Source organism: Barbatula barbatula, assembly GCF_947034865.1.
Source record: "Barbatula barbatula genome assembly, chromosome: 5".
Classification (NCBI taxonomy): domain Eukaryota; kingdom Metazoa; phylum Chordata; class Actinopteri; order Cypriniformes; family Nemacheilidae; genus Barbatula; species Barbatula barbatula.
The window spans coordinates 8,633,893-8,654,862 of NC_136769.1; the positions used below are offsets into that span (position 1 = coordinate 8,633,893).

Consider the following 20,970-nt stretch of genomic DNA (forward strand, 5'->3'; position numbering starts at 1 on the left):
CGGCATCCAAGTGGATGAGAAAAAGAAACTGGAATACAATCTGATCGACAATATTTTGGTTTATTTTGTTCAATGAAATTCAGTATACTACAAATACTGCTGTGATTTGGAGGAAGGATTGTAAGGACACCCAAATAAGCTCACAATGGAAATGGAAATACATCTAATGATAGGCAGTGGATAGATTTGTTTGTTTATTTTGAAATATAAATATAATTGCTTTCTTTCAATGATAATTTAATATTTGGGTGAAATGTGACACATTTTTCTTTACACTTTTTGTAACGTGTTGTGTTATTTTGTATATCTGTTTTGCTCTTTGTCTAACCTATCCATATTGTTTGTTAGAACCGGCTCTACAGGTTGTGATGGGTTTTGGGTGTTCTGGAGAAGAGGAGGTGGATCCTGAATCAACAGCTGAGGCATACAGGCCGGATCCATAGGGGTAATAATGGTGGTAAACATTAGGCAAGTCCTCTGAAATCTTATCAGTTCTTGGAATATAATATCATACTGAAGCACTATTCAGATGGGGCTAGTTTTACAACTTAACACAGATTTGTGTTGGTGTGTGTGTGTGTGTGTGTGTGCGTGTACAAACACATTACCTTGGGCGTGTTTGTTTCAAATTATTCCTAATGATCTGATCATTAGTTCCAGATCCACATTTGCAAACATACAAAAATAATAAAAGTGTTGTGACAAAAGCTCCGACCAGACTAATATTCTGCTTACATTGGAAGACATAATATGTTTTATAATCCTTTTTTTCATTTTAACAGCCATTACTTAAAAAAAGAATGACCAAGATTTTATTGTTTAAAGAACATGAAGGTGAGTTTTTGGTGAGTTGTCTGAGGAGCTCAGAAAGAAAATACTAGCCAATCTTGGTAAAGGTTACGGGTACAACACCATCTCAAACAGCTTGATGTTCCTGTGACAACAGTTGCAAATATTATTAAGAAGTTTAAGGTCCATGGAATTGTAGCCAACCTCCCTGGGCGCGGCCGCGAGAGAAAAAATCGACCCCAGATTGAACCGAAGGATAGTGTGAATGGTAGAAAAAGAACCAATGATAACTGCCAAACAGGTACAAGCTGAACTCCAAGGTGAAGGTACGTCAGTTTCTGATTGCACCATCCGTCGCTTTTTGAGCAAAAAAAGTGGGCTCCATTGAGGAAGACCCAGGACTCCACTTTTGAAAGAAAAACATAAAAGGCCAGACTGGAATTTGCTTAAATTCATATTGGCAAGCCAAAATCCTTCTGGGAGAATGTCCTTTGGACAAATGAGTCAAAACTGGAGCTTTCTGGAAAGTCAAATCAGCTCCATGTTCACAGACCGAAAAAAAACAAGCTTTCAAATAAGTGAACACCAAACCTACAATGAAACATGGAGGAGGCTTATGTTTTGGGGCTGCTCTTTTGCATCTGGCACAGGGTGCCTTGTATTTGTGCAGGACACAATGAAATCTCAAGACTATCAAGGCATTCTGGAGTGAAATGTACTGCCCAGTGTCAGAAATGTCTCTGTCTCAGTCGCAGGTCATGGGTCATAGGTCCTCCAACAGGATAATGACCCAAAATCACCCAAGAATGGATAAGAACAAAACATTGGACTATTCTGAAGTGGCCTTCTATGAGGCCTGATCTGAATCCTATCAAACATCTATGGAAAGAGCTGAAACTTGAATTCTGGAGAAGGTACCCATCAAACCTGAGACAGCTGAAGCAGTTTGCTCAGGAAGAGTGGGCCTAACTACCTGTTAACAGGTGCAGAAATCTCATTGAGAGCTACAGAAAACGTTTGCTTGCCTTGAAGGTTGTGCACAAAATAGTAGGTTAGGGTCCCATTATTTTTGTCCATGAAATTTTCATTTGTTTTATTATTTACAATATTATGTTGTATAAAAAATCTAAAGCAAAGTCAGATTTCTATTAAAAATGGAATAAACAATGGTGGATGCCAATTACTTTTGTCAGTTATAAGTTATTTCAGAGAAATTTGTGCATTCTTCGTTTTTTTGTGGAGGGGAACCAACAAATTTGAGCACGTCTGTATGTAGATCTAAATATGAAAACAGAATTCCACGAATGCAAATTTTCCACAAGTAACTATATGATAAATTCTGCTTCCATAAAGGCTACTATATCTAAGCATTTTTGAACCACAGCCTTTAAAACACAAAGAAAATGTACAGGTTGTTGGAGGATATGTACGTTTGACACATCCTCTGGCCACTGCTGACTTTGTTTTTCATGTGTGATCAACAGTCGCTTTTGGACTCGTGCAGGTGTGATGACAATGTTACACATAATGTCTTCAAACAATCCAATAGTAATTGAATGTGTAATTAAAGCTAAAATATAAGTATGCATTAGATATAAAGAGTAGCCTATGTATTGTATTTAATAATTCTAGCATTTAGTACTCTAAAGGTTTTTTTTAAGATTATTTAGCAGCTTCGCTACTTGCCACTTCAATTCTGGACTTAACAAAACTGCACTCGGTTGTTTTGAATTTCCCAAAAATTACAGAGAAACATTTAGTGCATTTTTCCTCTATAAATTATCGTTCATATCAATGCTGTGAGATCTGATTGTATTCTCAGCTCTGCTAAGGATGAACTAGCTATAAGGTGCATGGTTCACCTAACATCATTTAATTTTGAAACCAATATAATGTGTGTAGTTTTCCCCTCAACTGGCCTTGTTCAAAGAGGAACTAATCAAACTTTATATACTGTAAATATGTACAATCGACATCTTAAATCTGTTTTAAGCTTATTTTGGGCTTTGTTAAGTCCCAAAACACAAATGTTTTTCATTGAGGTCAAAGAGCCCCGTTCATTCTGGACTTAAAAAGGACTGATTCAGCCACACCGAGAGGGGCGCAAAAGAGCAGAGTCTGCAGACAGTAATGTTGTTTACTTCACAGAATTTATTCAGACCATTTGAAACGACAATGTTAATTCACAGTACAACTTAATTGTTTGATTTCACCACAGAATTTTAAGGTAGAATTGATTTTTATTACATTAACTGTAATATAGAATTACATTTCACATCATCTTATCTGGCAAGGCTGGCAAATATGTATGTGCATACGACTACTTTGCATTTGGATTTTTGTTGTAGTACTGCCTAAAGCTCTCAATAATTTAAATCATAATTGTAATCAAACAAAATAATAAGTGAAATAAGTGTTTCAAAATATTTGAATATTGATTCATTATTGTGTCAATGTAAAACGTTACAGGCTTACGTTCCGTTATAGAGATTTTATCCGTTTTAGTATCTTTAAACAAAAGGTGATCGGAAATGACAAAATAAAACCTTCATTGATTTAGGAGTGCAATCAGGCAACATTATCATTAGTTTACCCTTATTGTACAGTTTTTAAACAAAGAGATAAAGGGAGATGATGAAGAAAGTGTGAGATACAGAAGACAAAAGAGTGTAAGATGAACTACTGGATCCAGTAGCGTTAACTCGGACAAATCCAGGCTGATCACTGCTGATGTGATTGTTGATCCAAGAATGGTATTGTGACACTCTGGTGTACACACCAGGATAGCCGGCAACAGCGCACTTATGACCAAAACTCACAACCCCTGACTGAACCCAAAGGGTGCCGTTCTGAAAAACCATTGGACCTCCAGAATCTCCCTGCATGGAAAACCATATTATTTAATTCTCTGACACTATACAGCATGCAACTGTGAGCAGGTGTCCTACAGTAGATGTCTTACCTGGCACGAGTCTTTGCCCCCTGTGGTAAGACCAGCACACAACATGTTGCTTGTAATGCCACTAACTCCATAAGCATTTTTACAATCATTGTTGCTCACAATCGGTATCTGCACCTCCTGCAGTGTGTTCGGAAGCTGGGTGTCTATGATGGATAAATTGTTTTGCCGTCATTGTTTCAAACTATTTTTTTCATTCATTCAACACGAATAACTTTTCATCTTAGAATTTTGGATGCATTGTTTTTCAAGCGATGTTACTTACAGCCAAATTTGAGTAGCCCCCATCCTGTGATCCAGCTCTTAGCACCAGCATCGAATGTGCTGCCGTCAGCCGCCAGACAGACCGGCCTAATGTAATCGTTGAAATTCACAGAAGAAGAGAGCTGAAGGAGAGCTATGTCGTTGTTTTTTATAGCATCTGTATAGCCGGGATGATTGAAAATGTTTGTTACTGTCTTATAAATCGCATTTGGGTTCGAGCCTGATAAGGTCTGACGTCCCAAAGAGACTTTAATATTAGATTCAGTGACGCTGAGGATAGAAAAAGAAAGGGACATTCAAGTTTTAGAAGGACAGCAGCGATATGTTGCGTGTCCATTCAATGCTGACAATTCTGTTAGTAGGCCCAATTACTCATCGCTCTTGAGTTTTTCCACAGAAGGAGAAACTACAATACATAGGGTTTTCAAACAACAATATCACAAAGAAAGTTGTTTAAATTACTTTTTTTCTTTTAAAAATTAAAAGAACCCAAACAGTATCAGGATTTTCTACCATTTGTAGAGCGTTTCATACCTCTGAAAGCAGTGGGCTGCAGACAAAACCCAGTCTTTATTGACAAGACTTCCACCACAGAAATGAGATCCAGTATCTTTCTGAATACTGACTTGCCAGGGCCAAGACCCTACAGTCGCATCGGCTCCTCCAACAATCTTTGTGTTTAAAGGGGCTTTGCCACACACTGATTAAAGAAAAGAATCAGAATCCTTTCTTGAAATTAGGTTAAAACTGAACTGATTCAGTACACTTTCTTGGTTGTAAAATGAAAGTTAGAGAAAAATATGTGAAAAATGTTCAATGTGATCTGTAACATACCATCTAGCTGACAGAGACAGCCTGTTATAGGAGAACAAAGCAATTCAAGTTATGAAACTAAACTTAGCCAGGCATAGATTTGAAAAGAAACAAAACAAAGCAAATGCACACATGTTCAAAGCTGATAAACTGGTTTGTGTAACTTGAAGTCTTTGTTTTCGCAAGGATGAGGCTTTTAATTTAAAACATATAATATCTTCACATGAGGTGTGTTTTAGGATCATGATGGAACCACATATTCAGGATTTGTCTGGTTGTATCTGAATGTTGTAGGCGGTAACAGCCTTGAATTATAGCCAGAAAATGCCTGTTAAATGCTTTAATTTCCTGAAATTATAAATAGCAACAAAGACCATACCTCTCTCAAGTAACAAGAAGATTTCAGTCAGTCTCGTTAATTCATGAAAGCACTTTTAACTTTATTCTGCAGCTTGACATATTAATAGTCATGAACAGAAAATGACTCTGATCCTAAACAATTGTTTCATTATTAAATTGCCATTTAAAGCAAAATAACAGTAAACATGATTTTTCATTGTGAGCATCCATAAATATAAACACAAAAATGACCCAACTCCAACATGGAAACATGTTAAAACATGTTTACTCACCTGTTATGTTAAGAAGTATTGCAACCACGACACGCAGAGTTATCCGAGACGTCATCCTTAGGTTGTATAGCTTATCATTTCCTTAAGTTAAGAATACAAGCAAGCACTGCTGTGTCATTGGGACTTTTTGTGCCCCCATGCACTGCACTTGCAAGGTTTATCTGGCACGCCTTGTTTTGTTTTTCATTCCTTCCCTCTTGAAACACTGTTCAACAAAACTGTTCACCTTTACCAATACATACCTGTAATTCGTGTGAAATGTTTCATGACATTTACATTGAGATCCACTTTGTTTGAAAGAACTTATTTTTTCTGCAATACGTCTTAAACAATGGGCAGTCTTGCCACTGTCTAACACATTAGCATGCTTTCTGGAAAGAGTACAAATGGCATGTTTTTGTTATCTTTCAGGGCAGCAATGTTTTAGATCATTGGTTAACTTTCAGACAAAAAAGTTGACTGTCTGCAGCAGAAATCAGTTGACCTAGCCAAGCCATGAAATGGACTAAATATATTTTTAAAACACATCTGTTTAAACATTCTTCCAAGGTGGAGAAGATTTCACATAACAGTGTTTTCGCTGTATTCATCTGCCGTGCGCCTCTCTGGACCGCACACACGCAAGTGGCAGTGCGCACACAAAACAGTGTTTCTTACATACGCAAGTCTGTCTCTTGATTTAATAACTTTTACAAGCCCTTTAGCAGCTTTTGTTAAGGAGAAGTACGAAGCGACATCTAGTGACTTTCCAATAAACCTTAAGAGTGAAAATGTCTCTCTTTCCCCGCGCAGGGATCGTCTCGGTGAGCGACAGGAAGAAGCAGCACATCCGACCGGTGACTCCTGAATGAAATGAGGGTTTCCAACAACCTGTCACTGTTATCGACTGTATGAATGTATTAACATGAACACGTTTCGTCTTTAAATATGCATATGGAATAGAGGCTGTGTGAAAGAATATAGCCGTTTTTTAGACGTCACGTTAAGTCAGAACTGACAATAGAAACTGAAAATTTGTTGTTGTAAAGATAATATATAGACTAAGTTATATACCCTCGCGGTTGTCTTTAAAGTCTCAAAAGGTAAGAGTGTTTTTTTCATGTATTTTGTGGTGTTTCTTTGCCAATAATGCATTTTAAATTGGTTTAATGTTGATCAGATCAAATTCTGCCTTGCAGATTTTCAGCCTTCGTTATTAGAAAATCCAGAGTGCTTTTACAAACATTGCAAAATGTTTACTTACACAGACTCTTAACATATAGGCTAAAGAAATATACCTATAATGTTCGTTAATGCAGTTTATTCAAAATTCCTATAGGTTCCTGGAAGAACCAACCAGACTATATGGTACTTCCACCAATAACGCTATTACTAGAAAATCGTTTTGAATCACTTAAAATACAGTTCAAGGTTTTTTTGGTTAACACAACGGGATATTTGAGGCACCTTTTATTTTTACAGTGTACCTGTCCACCAGCCAAGACAGGCAGAATGTAGACTAAAAAGAGAATAAACACTTATTTAGCTGACTGAATTTAAGTCGTTTTTTTATGAAGGTACTTTTGTCATATTTTGAATAGGCCTATATACAGTAGGCTAAACTCATCCAAAAGAGTGGAAAAGTGATGGCTGTGTTACTGTAAAATTGTTTTTTACAAACCAGATCTATAAAAACAAGGTTTATATTCATTAAATCATGATCATTAAGTCATTTCAAGCAGATTCCTTTTTTTGTTTGCATGTTTATTCTGTTTAAGTGAATTACATTGAATACATTTCGACAAACTAGATCTGTTCTGTAGACGTTGATCATTTTCAACAGATGAAGTAAAACAAAAGTGGATTCAGTGCATTTGCATTGGTCCCTTTTAAAATTCTGTCAAAAAAAATCAGAGTTTCCATATCCTAACATACTAGCAAATATCAGTTTGATGTACGTCAAACATTCTTCATATAGTGCAGAAACTTGCTGACCTTCACTATTGTAATAGCTTATAATTTAAATAGGCTACTTATATAAAGAAAACATATTTAGATGTATATTGACAAAAATAACCATGAAAATTAAAGTGTAAGTCAAACCATGTTTAAGAAAAAAGATAGGAGAAAATAAGTGGAATAATATAGGTGAGAGACAGAATGAATATGAAGCGCTCGGGTGAGCTGCTAAGGGGGGTGTCACTGGAAATGAATTCAATAAATCCAGGCTGGTCACTGCTTGTGTGAGATGTTATCCATTCCTGGTAGCGAGACACTTTTGCGTACACACCGGGAAAGCCAGGTTCAGCACAGCCTTGACCCCAACTCACAATTCCAGACTGAACCCACTGGGCGTCCTTCTTACTGACCATTGGCCCTCCAGAATCACCCTGCATAAACAAACATTCAACATATACACCTCTACGACGTCTTGAGTCTTAAAAATGTTATTAATATATAATTGTCTTATATATCAATAGTCAATGGCAAATAATGTTGGTATACAAATAATTTTAGTATATAAATAAATATATAAAACAAATAAATAGTTTTTATAGTGAAGCTGTGCAGAGAATAAACAGTGTTTTGGATATAAAGAGAAGAATGAATAATGTACCTGACATGAATCTTTCCCTCCCAGATTTAATAATCCAGCACATATCATATTGTCTGTGACAACACTAGTCCCTTTATAAGCATTTGTGCAATCAGTATTGCTCACAATTGGTATCTCCACTTCCTGCAGGATGTCAGGAAGTTGGTTGGCTGTAACATGTAGATCAGGAAAAGGTCATTGTTTAAGTACTTTTTAATAGCCAACTGTGTGCTGAGGTTAGAAAACCTACTGTGTATTTAATGTGTGCTCACTCACAATTAGCTGTAAGTTTTCCCCATCCGGTGATCCAACTCTTAGTACCCGAACCAAATGTGCTATTGGTACTCGCCAGGCATATCGGCGAAACATAATTTGTGAACTCCACAGGGGACGAGAGCTTGACTAGAGCTATGTCGTTGTTGTCTGTAGACTCGTTATAGGAAGGATGTTTGATCACTTGAAGCACCTCGCGGGACACTTGATTTGGGTTGGAACCCGCTTGGCTTTGACGTCCAAAGTACATTATGATAGAACTCGTAATAGGGCTGTAAATTGGCAAAGTACATTTTCATTATTATGTGATCCTATTTGAATGATGAAGTAGCCTATTTAGCATGAGTAAGCTTCATACCTCTTGAAGCAGTGAGCTGCTGACAAAACCCAGTTTTTACTGATCAGGCTCCCGCCACAGAAATGACCTGTACTGGTGGTTACGCTTACTTGCCAGGGCCAAGAGCCTGAAGCTGCATTCTGCCCTCCAACAATTTTGGTGTTAAGTGGAGCCTGGCCACACACTGATGAAAGAAGAAAATCCTATCAAAATTCCTCTAATAACATATAGACAAGTATTCAGTGTGGAACATTTGGGTCCATTGTGAGTGTAAGCACCTACCATCTGACTGGCAGAGTGAGCCTGTAAATAGACAGAGAGAGAAAAAAATCTAACATGTGGTATGTAAACTGCCAGAGTTGAAATACAGGTTTGTTTAGTTTGTAATCATTGTTTTGACAGATACTGTAGATACGATTTAGAATCAGGCATTACCAAAACACTCAAGATAAAAAAATCACCCTGACACTTCCGTGAGCATTGTAACATAATTAGTTTAAGGCCAAATCGTTCCACAGTAGTGAAGTTGTGAAAAAGTTAACAAATAAAATGTCCTATGTGCCCTATGGTATGAAAGCAAAAAAATTTGAATGAAGATAAATCTCTATCATGCTGTTTTATATTAACATTAATATTGAAAAAGTTAAAACAGTATTAAAGTATCCATGTATGTTAGGTTCAACAAAAATAAAGAAATTAAAAAAATGAATGAAGGTAAACATTTTTTAAAACATCTTTACAATAGGTTTCTATGTTAACATTAGATTAACTAACATAAACTAACAATAACCATTGTATTTTACAGGTAATGTAAATGCTGAAATTAACCATAAGATTCATGCCAACCAAGATAAATGCTTAAATTGATAAAAAAGTATTCTTTATCGTTAGTTTATGCTCTAATGAACTATCTTAACAAATAACATTGATTGTAAAGAGTTGCCAAAATAAACCATATTTAGGCATTTAAGCAGGCTTTTAGATTTTACAATCATTAAAAACATTAATACAGTTTTGTATGTCCAAACTAGTAACAGATGCTTTAGGTATAAGGTAGTTTGAGCATGTTACGAAATGACCTTTGCAATGAAAATTCATCTGTCTAGTATTATTAATAAAAATCAATCTAATTTTGTCATGTTAAAAAAAATCTTTGTTAATTTTACCTGCTATATTAAGAAGTATGGCCCCAGCAACCCAACACAGAACGGTGCAATAGTTCATCTTCTTTTGTGTCCTTCACTGTCAAGAAACTATTAACATAAGAAGGTAAGCAGGCTACTCTCCGCTTCATCTAAAGTCCTTATGCCCCCACCCCACTTCAATGTTTATATTGTACTCACCTTTTCAGAGATGTCTATTGTAGTGGCTGCTAAGGTGATTACAGTACACGCCTGTCTGTTACCTCATTAACATTTCACAAGTCCGTAGAATTCCAGGTCAATTTTGATTATAAATATCACATTAAATGTCACACAATTATTTTACATGGCCTGGCTATATCTTGTTAGTGTTTGCCTATGATTCATTCAATTATATGTCCTGCTTTTGTTCTTATGTGATAAAACTCGCCATCTGCCTCTCGCTTATAATAAAAAAATAACAAACATATCCAATAACATATCCAAGTCCCCTTCTGCTATAAAAATTTCCTTTACAAAAAACTGCTTTAAAAATGCTTGTGCTGACAACACAAAATACTTGTATATGTAATACAACATTTATTGAGTTTTAAAGTGTCATGAAATCCCCCCTCACCCTTTCAGCTACAGTCTCACAGTCGTTTTGAAAAATTACACTGAAATGGGTGCGAACGCTGTAGGAAGAAGAGTGAGGGAGATTATACATATCTTAATATATATTAGTCATAACCTGTTTTACACAGTCCATACTTTCAAGCCACAGCAGTATTACAGAAAGCCCTAAATATAATATGAGTATTTATTTTTAACAAACAAAATGAAAGTATAACTGTTCTAGTTAAAATATGAAGCGATGGAAAAGTCATTTAGGTCACAGTAAAATTAGCGTAAAAGAGCTAAAAATTTTCTCTACTTTTGTGACTTACAGTCGCCAACATTGTTTTCTATGATGTGGAAAACAACCAACCCTGTTATTATCTAAATAAATGTTGCTTAGTGTTTTGTGGCGCTTTGAAGATGAATTTTTGTCAGTGATACAGTTCTAATTATTTCTATTAACCGTTGCTGGTACATTAGTGTTTTATAGGTCCTGCTTTTATAGCGGGTTAGCAAATAATTTGACTCTCTTTATAAGAGAATATAATTCTAATGTGTATTGTGTTTACAATAATGTTGTTTTACCGGTTTTATTATTATGGAGAAACAGTTCTATAACTTTGATTATTGCTACCACCTCCTATTTTAATTTAGGCAGACGCTTTATTTGAAAGTGACTTAATATCATTATGTATGTTTTCTGAAAATCTATAAAAACAAAATGAAAAACTTCTCAAAGCACAATAAATAGTTTCAACATTCTCACTTCCAGATTGTATGGAGGAAGGAAGCTAAATATTTACCTTATACAGTATGTATCTTTTATGAAGATAAAATCAGTTAGTAACGAAGTATAGCAAATATGAACCCATATTTTCACACGTCATATATGCCATTCTCTTGCATACGTTTTATGTGTTTGTTTACTCTGTTATAAGGGTGTGTCTAAAGGATACTATATTTAACATGTGTGGATAGTTTGTCCTATAGAAAATGCAGGAATAATGGTTTTACCAGTCCTGTGACTCTTGGGAAACAAGCAAGCAGGTTTTACTTGGCTGGATGTGAGTTCTTGACACACCCACCGAACAAGAGAAACGTATTTTAAACCCTCCCACGCGCTGTTCCGAACTTGAGGACTGTTATGGCAAGCCGATGGTGTCACAAGTACGCTGTGGATTAAACGCGTTTATATCCCCACGCCGTAGGCCTATTTGACGGCGTTTTAAACCGTATTTGCGCCGCAAAATATAGCGTCGCGAATCCAAACGCCGTAAAAATCGCGCGCAAATCCGTATTTAACCACCGTTTTAAGGCACCAGAAAAGCGCCGATTTTGCGCCGCTGTCTTGCTATATGACGGCGTTAAAAACGTTTGGTTGCACAGAGCGCCCCTCATTAATATGAAGGTAGAATAGTAGCAAAACTCGAGAGCACGTATATGTGAATTTCAAGATTTTTAATTTACAGGTTTTCACATCGAAGCTGTGAGTGTAAATTGTAGCATTCAAGTGAAAATATTTATTGTACAAGTTCTCAAATTCATATCTACGTGCTCTCGAGTTTTGCTACTATTCTACCTTCATACATTTAAGACGTTTTCTCTGTTGTATAATGAGCCCCTCCCTCTGATTTCCAAAGCCAGTAAATTTGAACTGTTGTCAACCAATCACTGATGAACTGAGCCAGCCCAGACCAATTTACCACTGATCATTTTACAAGATTTTTTATTATGGTAATTTAAGGTTACACAATGTTGTCAGCAATTGTATATAGGCTAACCAATCCCATTGCATGTACCTTGCTTATTACATATAGCGTATTGCTTACATGGAAAGCAAAAAAGGTGGTCAAGCCTGGAATTATGGATGTTAGCGTGATGGATTTGTCATCGCTGATTGAATCATTTGACGGTTAGAGGACCTCTCGCTTTTTTTTTTACCTTGTTGGTCTTGTTTTGCTTATCTGTATCGCTGGGTAGTTTTTAGATTTTATATTTCAGTGGTCAGTAAAAAAAGAAAGTCTGGATTGAGAGATCTTTTTTATATTTTATATGATTAACTCGCACATCAGTGGACTTTCAGGCTATAAACAGGACGAACGAACAGTAATTATTTACAAAGAGATTAAGTTTCCATATTACAAAAATCAGGAGACGCAATAATGTTGCACAACGATAGTAATGTAACAAGCATGAACTTATTAACTAAACTATAACACAGCCCAAGTCAATGCCAAATGCCTTGCCATTTACCTCCGTGAAGAGACTACGCTATCTTGTTTGGAACTGCAACGAAGCTTACAATAAACAGCCATGTTTCCTTTTGACATGGAAAAATATCATATCACGCCGGCTGATGACGATTCTGCATAATGCATTTAAAAAAAAAGAATAGACTAAAACATAATTAAAAAGCATATAAAACATGTTAACGTACAGATTTATTGTAGGATAAATAAAGTGCATTCGTTACACACTGTAAAAAAAAAACGTTATTTTACAGGTAATATTCTGTATTTTTTTACAGAATTTCCCCATTTTTTCATTAAACAGTAAAATGCTGTTGTTTAACAGATATTTGCTGTAATTAAAAGTTTTACCATTAAAATGACAGTGTTTCATTGTAAATAACAATTACATAAAAATTATGTTTTTTAAAGGCATTTCATACTATTTTTACAGATTAAAAATTTATTTTTACAGAAAATTACAGTTAATTTTTACAGATTTAAAAGATGTATTTTTACAGACAATTATTGTAAATGTTTTATTGATTATTTTCCTGTTCATGACAAAAATGTATGTAAAATTACATAAATCAGTGAATTGAAAGTGTTTTAAATGTATCCCCCTTGAGAATGTTCCCTCCAGGAATAACTTTCTCCAGGGTGCAATGTCTGTTAATATAATAATAGCACATTATAGCAAACTCCAAATGAACTATATTATTTTTTATAAATTATCAACAATGTAAAATGTGGTTTATTTAGGGTTTCACCATGCCCTGGCAGGCAATGCCTATGTCTCCTGGATCAAAGTTCAGAGCTTAACTTTTTGTTGTCCATGGTTCCTTCAATGATTTATTATAAAATTTACAATTTCAAATTTCAGAACTTAGACAACTCCATATTTCTGAAGCATTTTATTCATACAAAACATTGTATTACGCCAGCATCAATCATAATTTGACAGATCATCTCTTGTTTACTGTGCCATCTACCAGGGCTGAGTTTATGCAAGACAGTAATGCATGGGGCAAAGCATCCCTAATACACTTAATTATCCTACCCACAGTTCTCAGAGATTTTAATTTATCCAGTGCAGCAAGTGATAACAAAGTTCGTAATCATAATCATAAACACACGATAATCATAAAGCACAAGTAATTTTTTACTACACTCTTGTTTTTTTCAGGCTGTTAACCTAGTGACTAATGAAACCGAAGTCTCATACATTAAATTATCTCGTATGAAATTGCTTTGTCCATGTTGAAAAATAGGGTGGATGTAGTGAAGTATGGGGCCAACAGTCATACGGGAGCACCAACAGAATCTTTCCTTGTGGAATTTTCCAGATAGCCTATGTTTTACATGTGCACAGAAAAACACCAACAAATGCTAATGGTTAAACTATATATAACTATATAACTATATATATAAAACATATTGCTACTACGTATTTGCACATATATATAAAAGTTGTTATTGTAACTTTTTTTGAAAAATATTTCCACAGAATAATGAAAATAACATTATTCTATTTTCAACTCCATACAACTATTTAACATTCACACGTTTATTCAGATGCATCTTGTTGTTTGTGTGCGACACAGATTCAAATTTGCCGCCAATTCCCGCCCACAACGTCGAATGTGTCATAGGTCATAACAGCCGAAAGAGCAATGATTTGGTCACATGTTTTAGACATTTGAATTGACAAACGGTTGTCAGAGACGTCTTCTCAACGGGTTTGCGCGGGTGTTTTCAATTCAATGCTTTTAGGTGAGCCATCCTCGGATATCATCGAGCTGCATTGGCATTTTGGAATAAGGAATGTAATGTTTTCTCCTGCGTTTCGAACGAAGGTAAGAGTGTTTTCAGCGCGATATAAAAAGTATACATTTGTAACTGGTGTGAAATATTTGAATAGTTTTCCCCCTAATATTGTATAATTTTCTTGAATTTACTTGTTATACTACTTTTGTTTTCTGTTTTATAATTCAAATGGATTAATGAATCTCACACAATTTTGTTCATATTACTGTTCACAAGTAAGAGAATATAACGTTAAATTAAAGGAACTTTTCTTCGAGTCTTCGTTTAGAGTGGGAGCGTCATCGGTGAAACATCGCGGGGTTTCTCCATACGACGTGCGATCGCATGCACGTTGTTTTTCTCGAGGACGTTTCTCTGGTAAGCTGAGTTTTATTGTCCAAATGCAAGTTTTTGCTCCAGTGTGATTTAAGTGATAACAGCATTTGATCGTGTTGATTGTGATGAAGTGTTTAATTGTAATAAGATTATGAAATTCATAATGTGCTTATAATTATATTATTACGCCCAGTGTCTACAGGAGATCGTGAGAGAGAAGCCATTGCCCCGTTGATCCACTGATGATGTGGTCTGTTAACAGGTATGTTGTTTGATTAGTTAAATTTTATGAAAGAAAATAGATCTGGTTGACTGTTAATAAACATGTATTGTACATAGTGTTTTAAGAATCCATTTGAATGATTCGTGCTGTGCATGACGCACGTGGTGAGGCCTGCACATGGTGTAGGTTCTAAATGTAGTGAATGTTTCATTTGGATGTTACGTATGGCATTGTAATTGTTTCATTAGCATAATAAATAATTTGTTCACCCTGAAATGAAAATTAGCCCATGATTTACTCACATTCTAAGTGTATATAACCTTTCAGACGAATAGATTCATATTAACAAATGCCCTGGCTCTTCCCAGCTTTATAATGGAAGCGAATGGGTGTAAAAGTGCATCTATCCGTGATAAAAGTGAAACTCTGGATGTTTTCGTTCACTTAGATCTGATACACACGAAAGCTATGAAAGGTAATTTTCAAAATTCTATAATAGGGGCACTTTAATATAACTCCGATTGTATTTGTCTGAAAGATGAATGTCATATACACCTAGGATTGCTTGAGGGTGAGTAAATCACAGGCTAAATGTCATTTTTGGGTGAACTACCAATGCCATATAAAATATCCATGTCTTTCGTTTCTCAGTGGAAGAAAAATAACGTTTTTTTTTTAGGAAAACATTTCTGGACTTTTCTTCACAGAATGTAGTTTAATGGCACCCAATGTTTCTCAGTTCATATCCATGCAGTTTCAAAGGTCTTTGAAGTGCTTCATCGGGCTCAGCACGATACCAGCTGAGGACGAGGGGGTTTTCTAGCGAAACGATCGATTATTTTTATTATAAAAAAATTAGATACTTTATATACAATAGTTTAAATTGAGCTCAAGACTGAAGAAGCCGGGAACTACGTCCTCATGCTTGGATGGCACCGGCATTGTACCCATATATATAAGTTCAGTTTGTAAACAGTGGTGCGGTACTTCCGCACGTGCATGCGCCGTTGAGCATGATGTTGTAGTTCCCGGCTTATTCAGTCTTGAGCTCAATCCGAACTATTGTATATAAAGTATATAATTTTTTTATAATAAAAATAATCGATCGTTTCGCTAGAAAACCCCCTCGTCCTCAGCTGGTATCGTGCTGAGCCCGTTGAAGCACTTCAAAGACCTTTGAAACTGCATGGATATGAACTGAGAAACATTGGGTGCCATTAAACTACATTCTGTGAAGAAAAGTCCAGAAATGTTTTCCTAAAAAAACGTTATTTCTCTTCCACTGAGGACAGAAAGACATGGATATCTTGGATGGCATTGGGGTGAGTAAACTTAAGAAATTCATTTTGAGGTGAACTAATCCTTTAATATCAATCATAACAGGTTGTTTCATACCCCTTTTCCACCAACAAGAACCGGGTGCTGGTTCAGACCAGCTCTGCCTTGGTGGAAAAGGGGTATCAGTGTTTACTCCAAAATGAGTTTGTACATTTAAAAGAAGCTTAAACTAATCCATTACACCTTAAAGGTGCACTATGTAAGAGTCATTCATGGATAGGGGAAGTCCTAACCCTAAATTTAAATAGTATTTTAAAATATGTCCTCCTTTTGTGATTTCAGGTTATAGATAAACCTGTGCTTGTGGATCTACATCAGATGACCATGACAACCCAGGTGTGGAAATAGGGGACTGTTTTTAATCTGAAATCTGTGTAATCTATGATGAACGATTCTTCTGACACCATATGAATGCATACGGTCGTCTGGCAGAAGCTAGATAATTTTGATTATAAAGTTATAAATATGGATGTTTTTCTTACACAAATGCATCTCTTTGCTTCAGAAGGCCTTTATTAAAGGATTAGTCTACCTCAAAATGAATTTCTTGAGTTTACTCACCCCAATGCCATCCAAGATGTCCATGTCTTTCTTTCTTCAGTGGAAGAGAAATTAAGTTTGAGGAAAACATTTCAGCATTTTTATCAACACAATGGACTTCAATCGCAATGCAGTTTCAAATGGCTGTGGACGTCAGGAATAGGGTCTTATTTAGCGAAACGATTGGTAATTTAAAAAAAAACAGACACACAACATGTATATACTTTTTAACCACAATTATTCGACTTGTGCTTGTGTTGCACCTCGCTGGGCATTACGTCATCACGTTGGAATCGTCACCCGTCATGTCATTTATCGGTGTACTCCGGTTTAAAAAGGCAGGGAAGTGCGACAAATTCCATCTCATTTTGTCCTCCAATTTCAAAATCGTCCGACATCTTTTTTTATTTATTTAAAAAAAATTGCGACGTTTCCAACGTGATGACATAATGCCTGGCGCGTTGCAGACCAGCACAAGACAAACATTTATATACTTTTTAACCACAATTGTTCATTTAAAAAAAAAAACTGTTTCGCTAGATACTTTATGACCCTATTTCTCAGGTGCGATCGTGCACATCCCTTGAAACTGCATTGATTTGGATTTCAACATTTTGGTTGCGTTTGAAGTCCGTTGAGTGGAGAAAAGTCCTGAAATGTTTTCCTCAAACTTAATTTCTTTTACACTTAAGAAAGGCATGGATATCTTGGATGGCATTGGGGTGAGTAAATTATCAGGAAATTAATTTTGAGGTGAACTAAATCTTTAACCCCCCCAGAGCCCTGTGATTGTTTTTATGATGGATAGATGCACTTTTATGGACTTCAAAACAGAAGCACCTGTTCACTTTAGCTAACCCTTTAAAAAGTATTTTTAACTCTGGACCAAGAAAATGTTTCAGTAATTGCTTTAAAAAAACAGAAGTTCACTAATATCTGTCTGGTAATACAGGAAGGCCTTTCCTACTCTATGGGTATGCTTTTCTTTGAGAACCATGATAAAAGTAGCTTTGGTATGATTTAACTGAGCATCACCTTACAGTGTCAGTAAATTTGTATAATAAATTTAGCAGATATTCATTCATTGATTCTTCTGGCTGACATGTTAGTGTCTTAAAAAAAGTTACCATCAAAATAGCAAAAAACACTCACTCACTCTCACTCACTCATACGGATAGTGAAAACACGTTATTTAGACCAATGCATAGTTCAAAATATTGTGTATTTTAATTCCTTTAAATGTTTTTATTTATCCATTAAAACATTTTATTTGACAATCACTTAATTATCATAATGTAGCTATTTTTTCATGCTCTGCTTGTATTTCTACTGTCCAATTAACATTAAACGTTTGTTTGCAATTCACTAAAATGACTGTTCTGTTTTATTGGAGGTACCCATTACATTTTTATAGATTTTGTTTTACTGGTAGAAACAACATTTCTTAGTTACTATACATTAGATTGGCTATATTTTAACACAAAATATTGTTTCATATAACGACAACTAAATACCTTAATTTACAGATTATGTATGTAGCTAATTTTAAGGTATTTTTAACGTACTATGTTTATTTTTGCAATGGCCAATAATTTAAAAATATATTTATGTAATATTTTTGTCTTTGATTTTATGTACTTATTGGGGTTTTATCGATTGTTCTTAGTTCTTTTACAAAGATAAACTGTATTTTGAAATTAACAAATAAAAGCCATATATTCACAGAGATTAACCTAAAAGGTAGTTGTTTTTTAATGTATTTTCACATAATAATTACGTTTTCTTACATGTCTTTTTACTTATTTTACAAAGATAAACTGTATTTTGAAAGAATATTACTGTATAAATACAGAGAAACTTGATAAAGTAACAAATAAAAACCATATATTTACAGAGATTAACCTGAAAGGTAGTTGTTTTTAATGTATTTTCACATAATTATTACGTTTTCTTACATGTCTTTTTACTTATTTTACAAAGATAAACATTATTTTGAAAGAAAATTCCTGTATAAATACAGAGAAACTTGATAAAGTAACAAATAAAAGCCATATATTTACAGAGATTAACCTGAAAGGTAGTTGTTTTTATTGTATTTTCACATAATTATTACGTTTTCTTACATGTCTTTTTACTTATTTTACAAAGATAAACTGTATTTTGAAAGAATATTACTGTATAAATACAGAGAAACTTGATAAAGTAACCAATAAAAGCCATATATTTACAGAGATTAACCTTAAAGGTAGTTGTTTTTAATGTATTTTCACACAATTTATCTGTTTTTCTACAGTTAAATAACAATTATTAACAGTAATACACTGTAATTAAACGAATTATGACTGTAAAATATTCTCTGTATTTTTACGGTTTTTGCATGTAATTTTGAAAAACATTCTTTTACTGTAATTTGACGGAATACCTCTGGCAACTTTGCTGCCAGAGATTTACCGTTTTTTTACGGGTTTTTTTTTTACAGTGCATAGGCCTATTACCGCAATAGATATCAAGCATAGTGAGTCTGACTTTTGCGTTAAAGGAATGGACATAATTGTAGGCCTACTAGAGAAAATGCTGGAAAGTGCTGGACTTGATTGATGTTAAGGGTTATTCAAAGATGTTTAGACACAAAATGGATCATCCAAAGTGCGCACATCAGAATGCATGTGATGTCATATGATGTCTCAAGTGAATGCTTGATGAACTACCAGTGGAAATACTTGATCCGTCCAGGTCTTAATGTATTAAGTTATAACACATTCCTTACCGGCATGCATCTTGCGCTGATCACCGGTGATCGGTTCTGCGCTTAATTTCAAACGAGTTTTGCCCCTCACAGGGGCGCACTCTGGCATGCTGACCCTCTATAAGTGGGCGCCGCCATGTTTGTTTCTGCCGCGGTCTTAGATCTGTTGAATTTACATCATGTGAATTAATCCAATTCTCTCTAAATACATAAATGTAAGTGCCCGGTGAACTGGTAGAAGAATAGAGTGGTCTCAATTGCTTACAATGCATATACTGAGTATCTGATGTGCAAGATGTCAAGATGAATTACATTTGATGATATTGTTATTGCCACTTCCATAGACATGTGTATTTTACAAACTCTATGTATATTTTGTGCTTATAGAGGCAGGTGTACATGTCTGAAGCCTACAATATACATTAAGTGGTTGAAAGCACGGCACAGTTGTGATATGGACAGGATTGAGTTTGGCTCAGTGCCAATCGCATAGGTCAATGAATCTTCCAGCATATATCCAGCTAACCAACAATGATCAGCATTAACAAGCAAGATAACATCATGTAAATGGTTTGTGTAAAAGCTAACATGTGAGAATTTAACTACAAAATTGAAGTGCCAATTAGTTAGCATATTGTAGGCTAATACTTTTTGGTGTCCAGCTGGTGTGAAATGCTGCTAACTAACTTCAGCTAAAACGATCTTAAACTTGTATTACAATTCAATTCCATTAAGTTTGGGTAGGTGTAGTGATTACCTAATGTAATTAATTGGCAAGATTTTGCATTACTTAAATTACAATAAAATACATTAGCAACCACACCTACCCCAACCCTAAACCTAACTTTACAAAAGTAAAAAAATCGTAATTAACTGTTGTCAGCGTGACAAAAAAATTATGCGGTATTGAAGTGCGCATGCCCAGTGCAGATAGCCGTATCCCTTCTAGCCATAACGGTGCTAGCAATTTTCCATATACCTTCTCAAGATGGTGGACTCCTCGGTCCGCTCCTTACCGGAAGCACACGGCATAGAATTTTGACATTCTTTCCGGTTTGCTCCCGCCCCACGTAGCCATTTTGCGTTTCCTGGACAAAAAAGGGGTTAGATAGAAAGACAATCAGGAGCAGATTTGTTTTTTAAGTCAACAAACCGTATAGATAATCTGAAACTCGGATGTAACACTGCAATATGATAGAGGCGGGAGCGGGCGAAGGTACACCAGCCGCGGCCCGTATTCGAAGTGCAAACAGTTGGCTAACTCGCTAACGAACCGTTAGCGACACATAAAGAGTTCATAGACATGCATGAGTTTTAAGACACTCGTAGTTGTCATTTTTAGTTCTGTTGCATACGGGACGTCGATAGAAAT

At 35.4% G+C, this 20,970-nt stretch overlaps 2 protein-coding genes and 1 long non-coding RNA gene across 5 annotated transcripts; 1 reads left to right on the top strand and 2 right to left on the bottom strand.

Annotated features, from left to right (window-relative positions):
* Positions 1-2,921: 2,921 nt before the first annotated feature.
* LOC306893645 (chymotrypsinogen A-like) lies at positions 2,922-5,620 on the bottom strand. Its single transcript, XM_079455587.1, has 6 exons — positions 5,458-5,620; positions 4,847-4,867; positions 4,547-4,712; positions 4,014-4,282; positions 3,752-3,894; positions 2,922-3,668 (listed from the first exon to the last, which is right to left on the bottom strand). The coding sequence occupies exons 1-6, from the start codon at positions 5,510-5,512 to the stop codon at positions 3,399-3,401; spliced, it is 924 nt and encodes a 307-aa protein (XP_079311713.1). The 5' UTR covers positions 5,513-5,620; the 3' UTR covers positions 2,922-3,398.
* A 1,546-nt stretch (positions 5,621-7,166) lies between these two features.
* Positions 7,167-10,162, bottom strand: LOC306893643 (trypsin-3-like). 2 transcript variants are annotated; one of them, XM_079455584.1, is made up of 7 exons: positions 9,986-10,162; positions 9,809-9,895; positions 8,925-8,945; positions 8,664-8,826; positions 8,309-8,577; positions 8,054-8,202; positions 7,195-7,826 (listed from the first exon to the last, which is right to left on the bottom strand). In XM_079455584.1, exons 2-7 carry the CDS (start codon positions 9,864-9,866, stop codon positions 7,545-7,547), a joined length of 942 nt encoding a protein of 313 aa, XP_079311710.1. In that variant the 5' UTR covers positions 9,867-9,895; positions 9,986-10,162; the 3' UTR covers positions 7,195-7,544. The 2 variants fall into 2 exon arrangements, with proteins under 2 accessions (XP_079311709.1, XP_079311710.1); XM_079455583.1 differs by lacking the exon at positions 9,986-10,162 and having other exon boundaries at positions 7,167-7,826; positions 9,809-9,946.
* Positions 10,163-14,292: 4,130 nt separating this feature from the next.
* On the top strand, positions 14,293-18,219 carry LOC306894699. 2 transcript variants are annotated; one of them, XR_013786720.1, is made up of 4 exons: positions 14,293-14,465; positions 14,679-14,793; positions 14,945-15,013; positions 16,595-18,217. It is a non-coding gene; the product is annotated as an uncharacterized lncRNA (long non-coding RNA). The 2 variants fall into 2 exon arrangements; XR_013786721.1 differs by having other exon boundaries at positions 14,294-14,465; positions 14,705-14,793; positions 16,595-18,219.
* Positions 18,220-20,970: the final 2,751 nt, after the last annotated feature.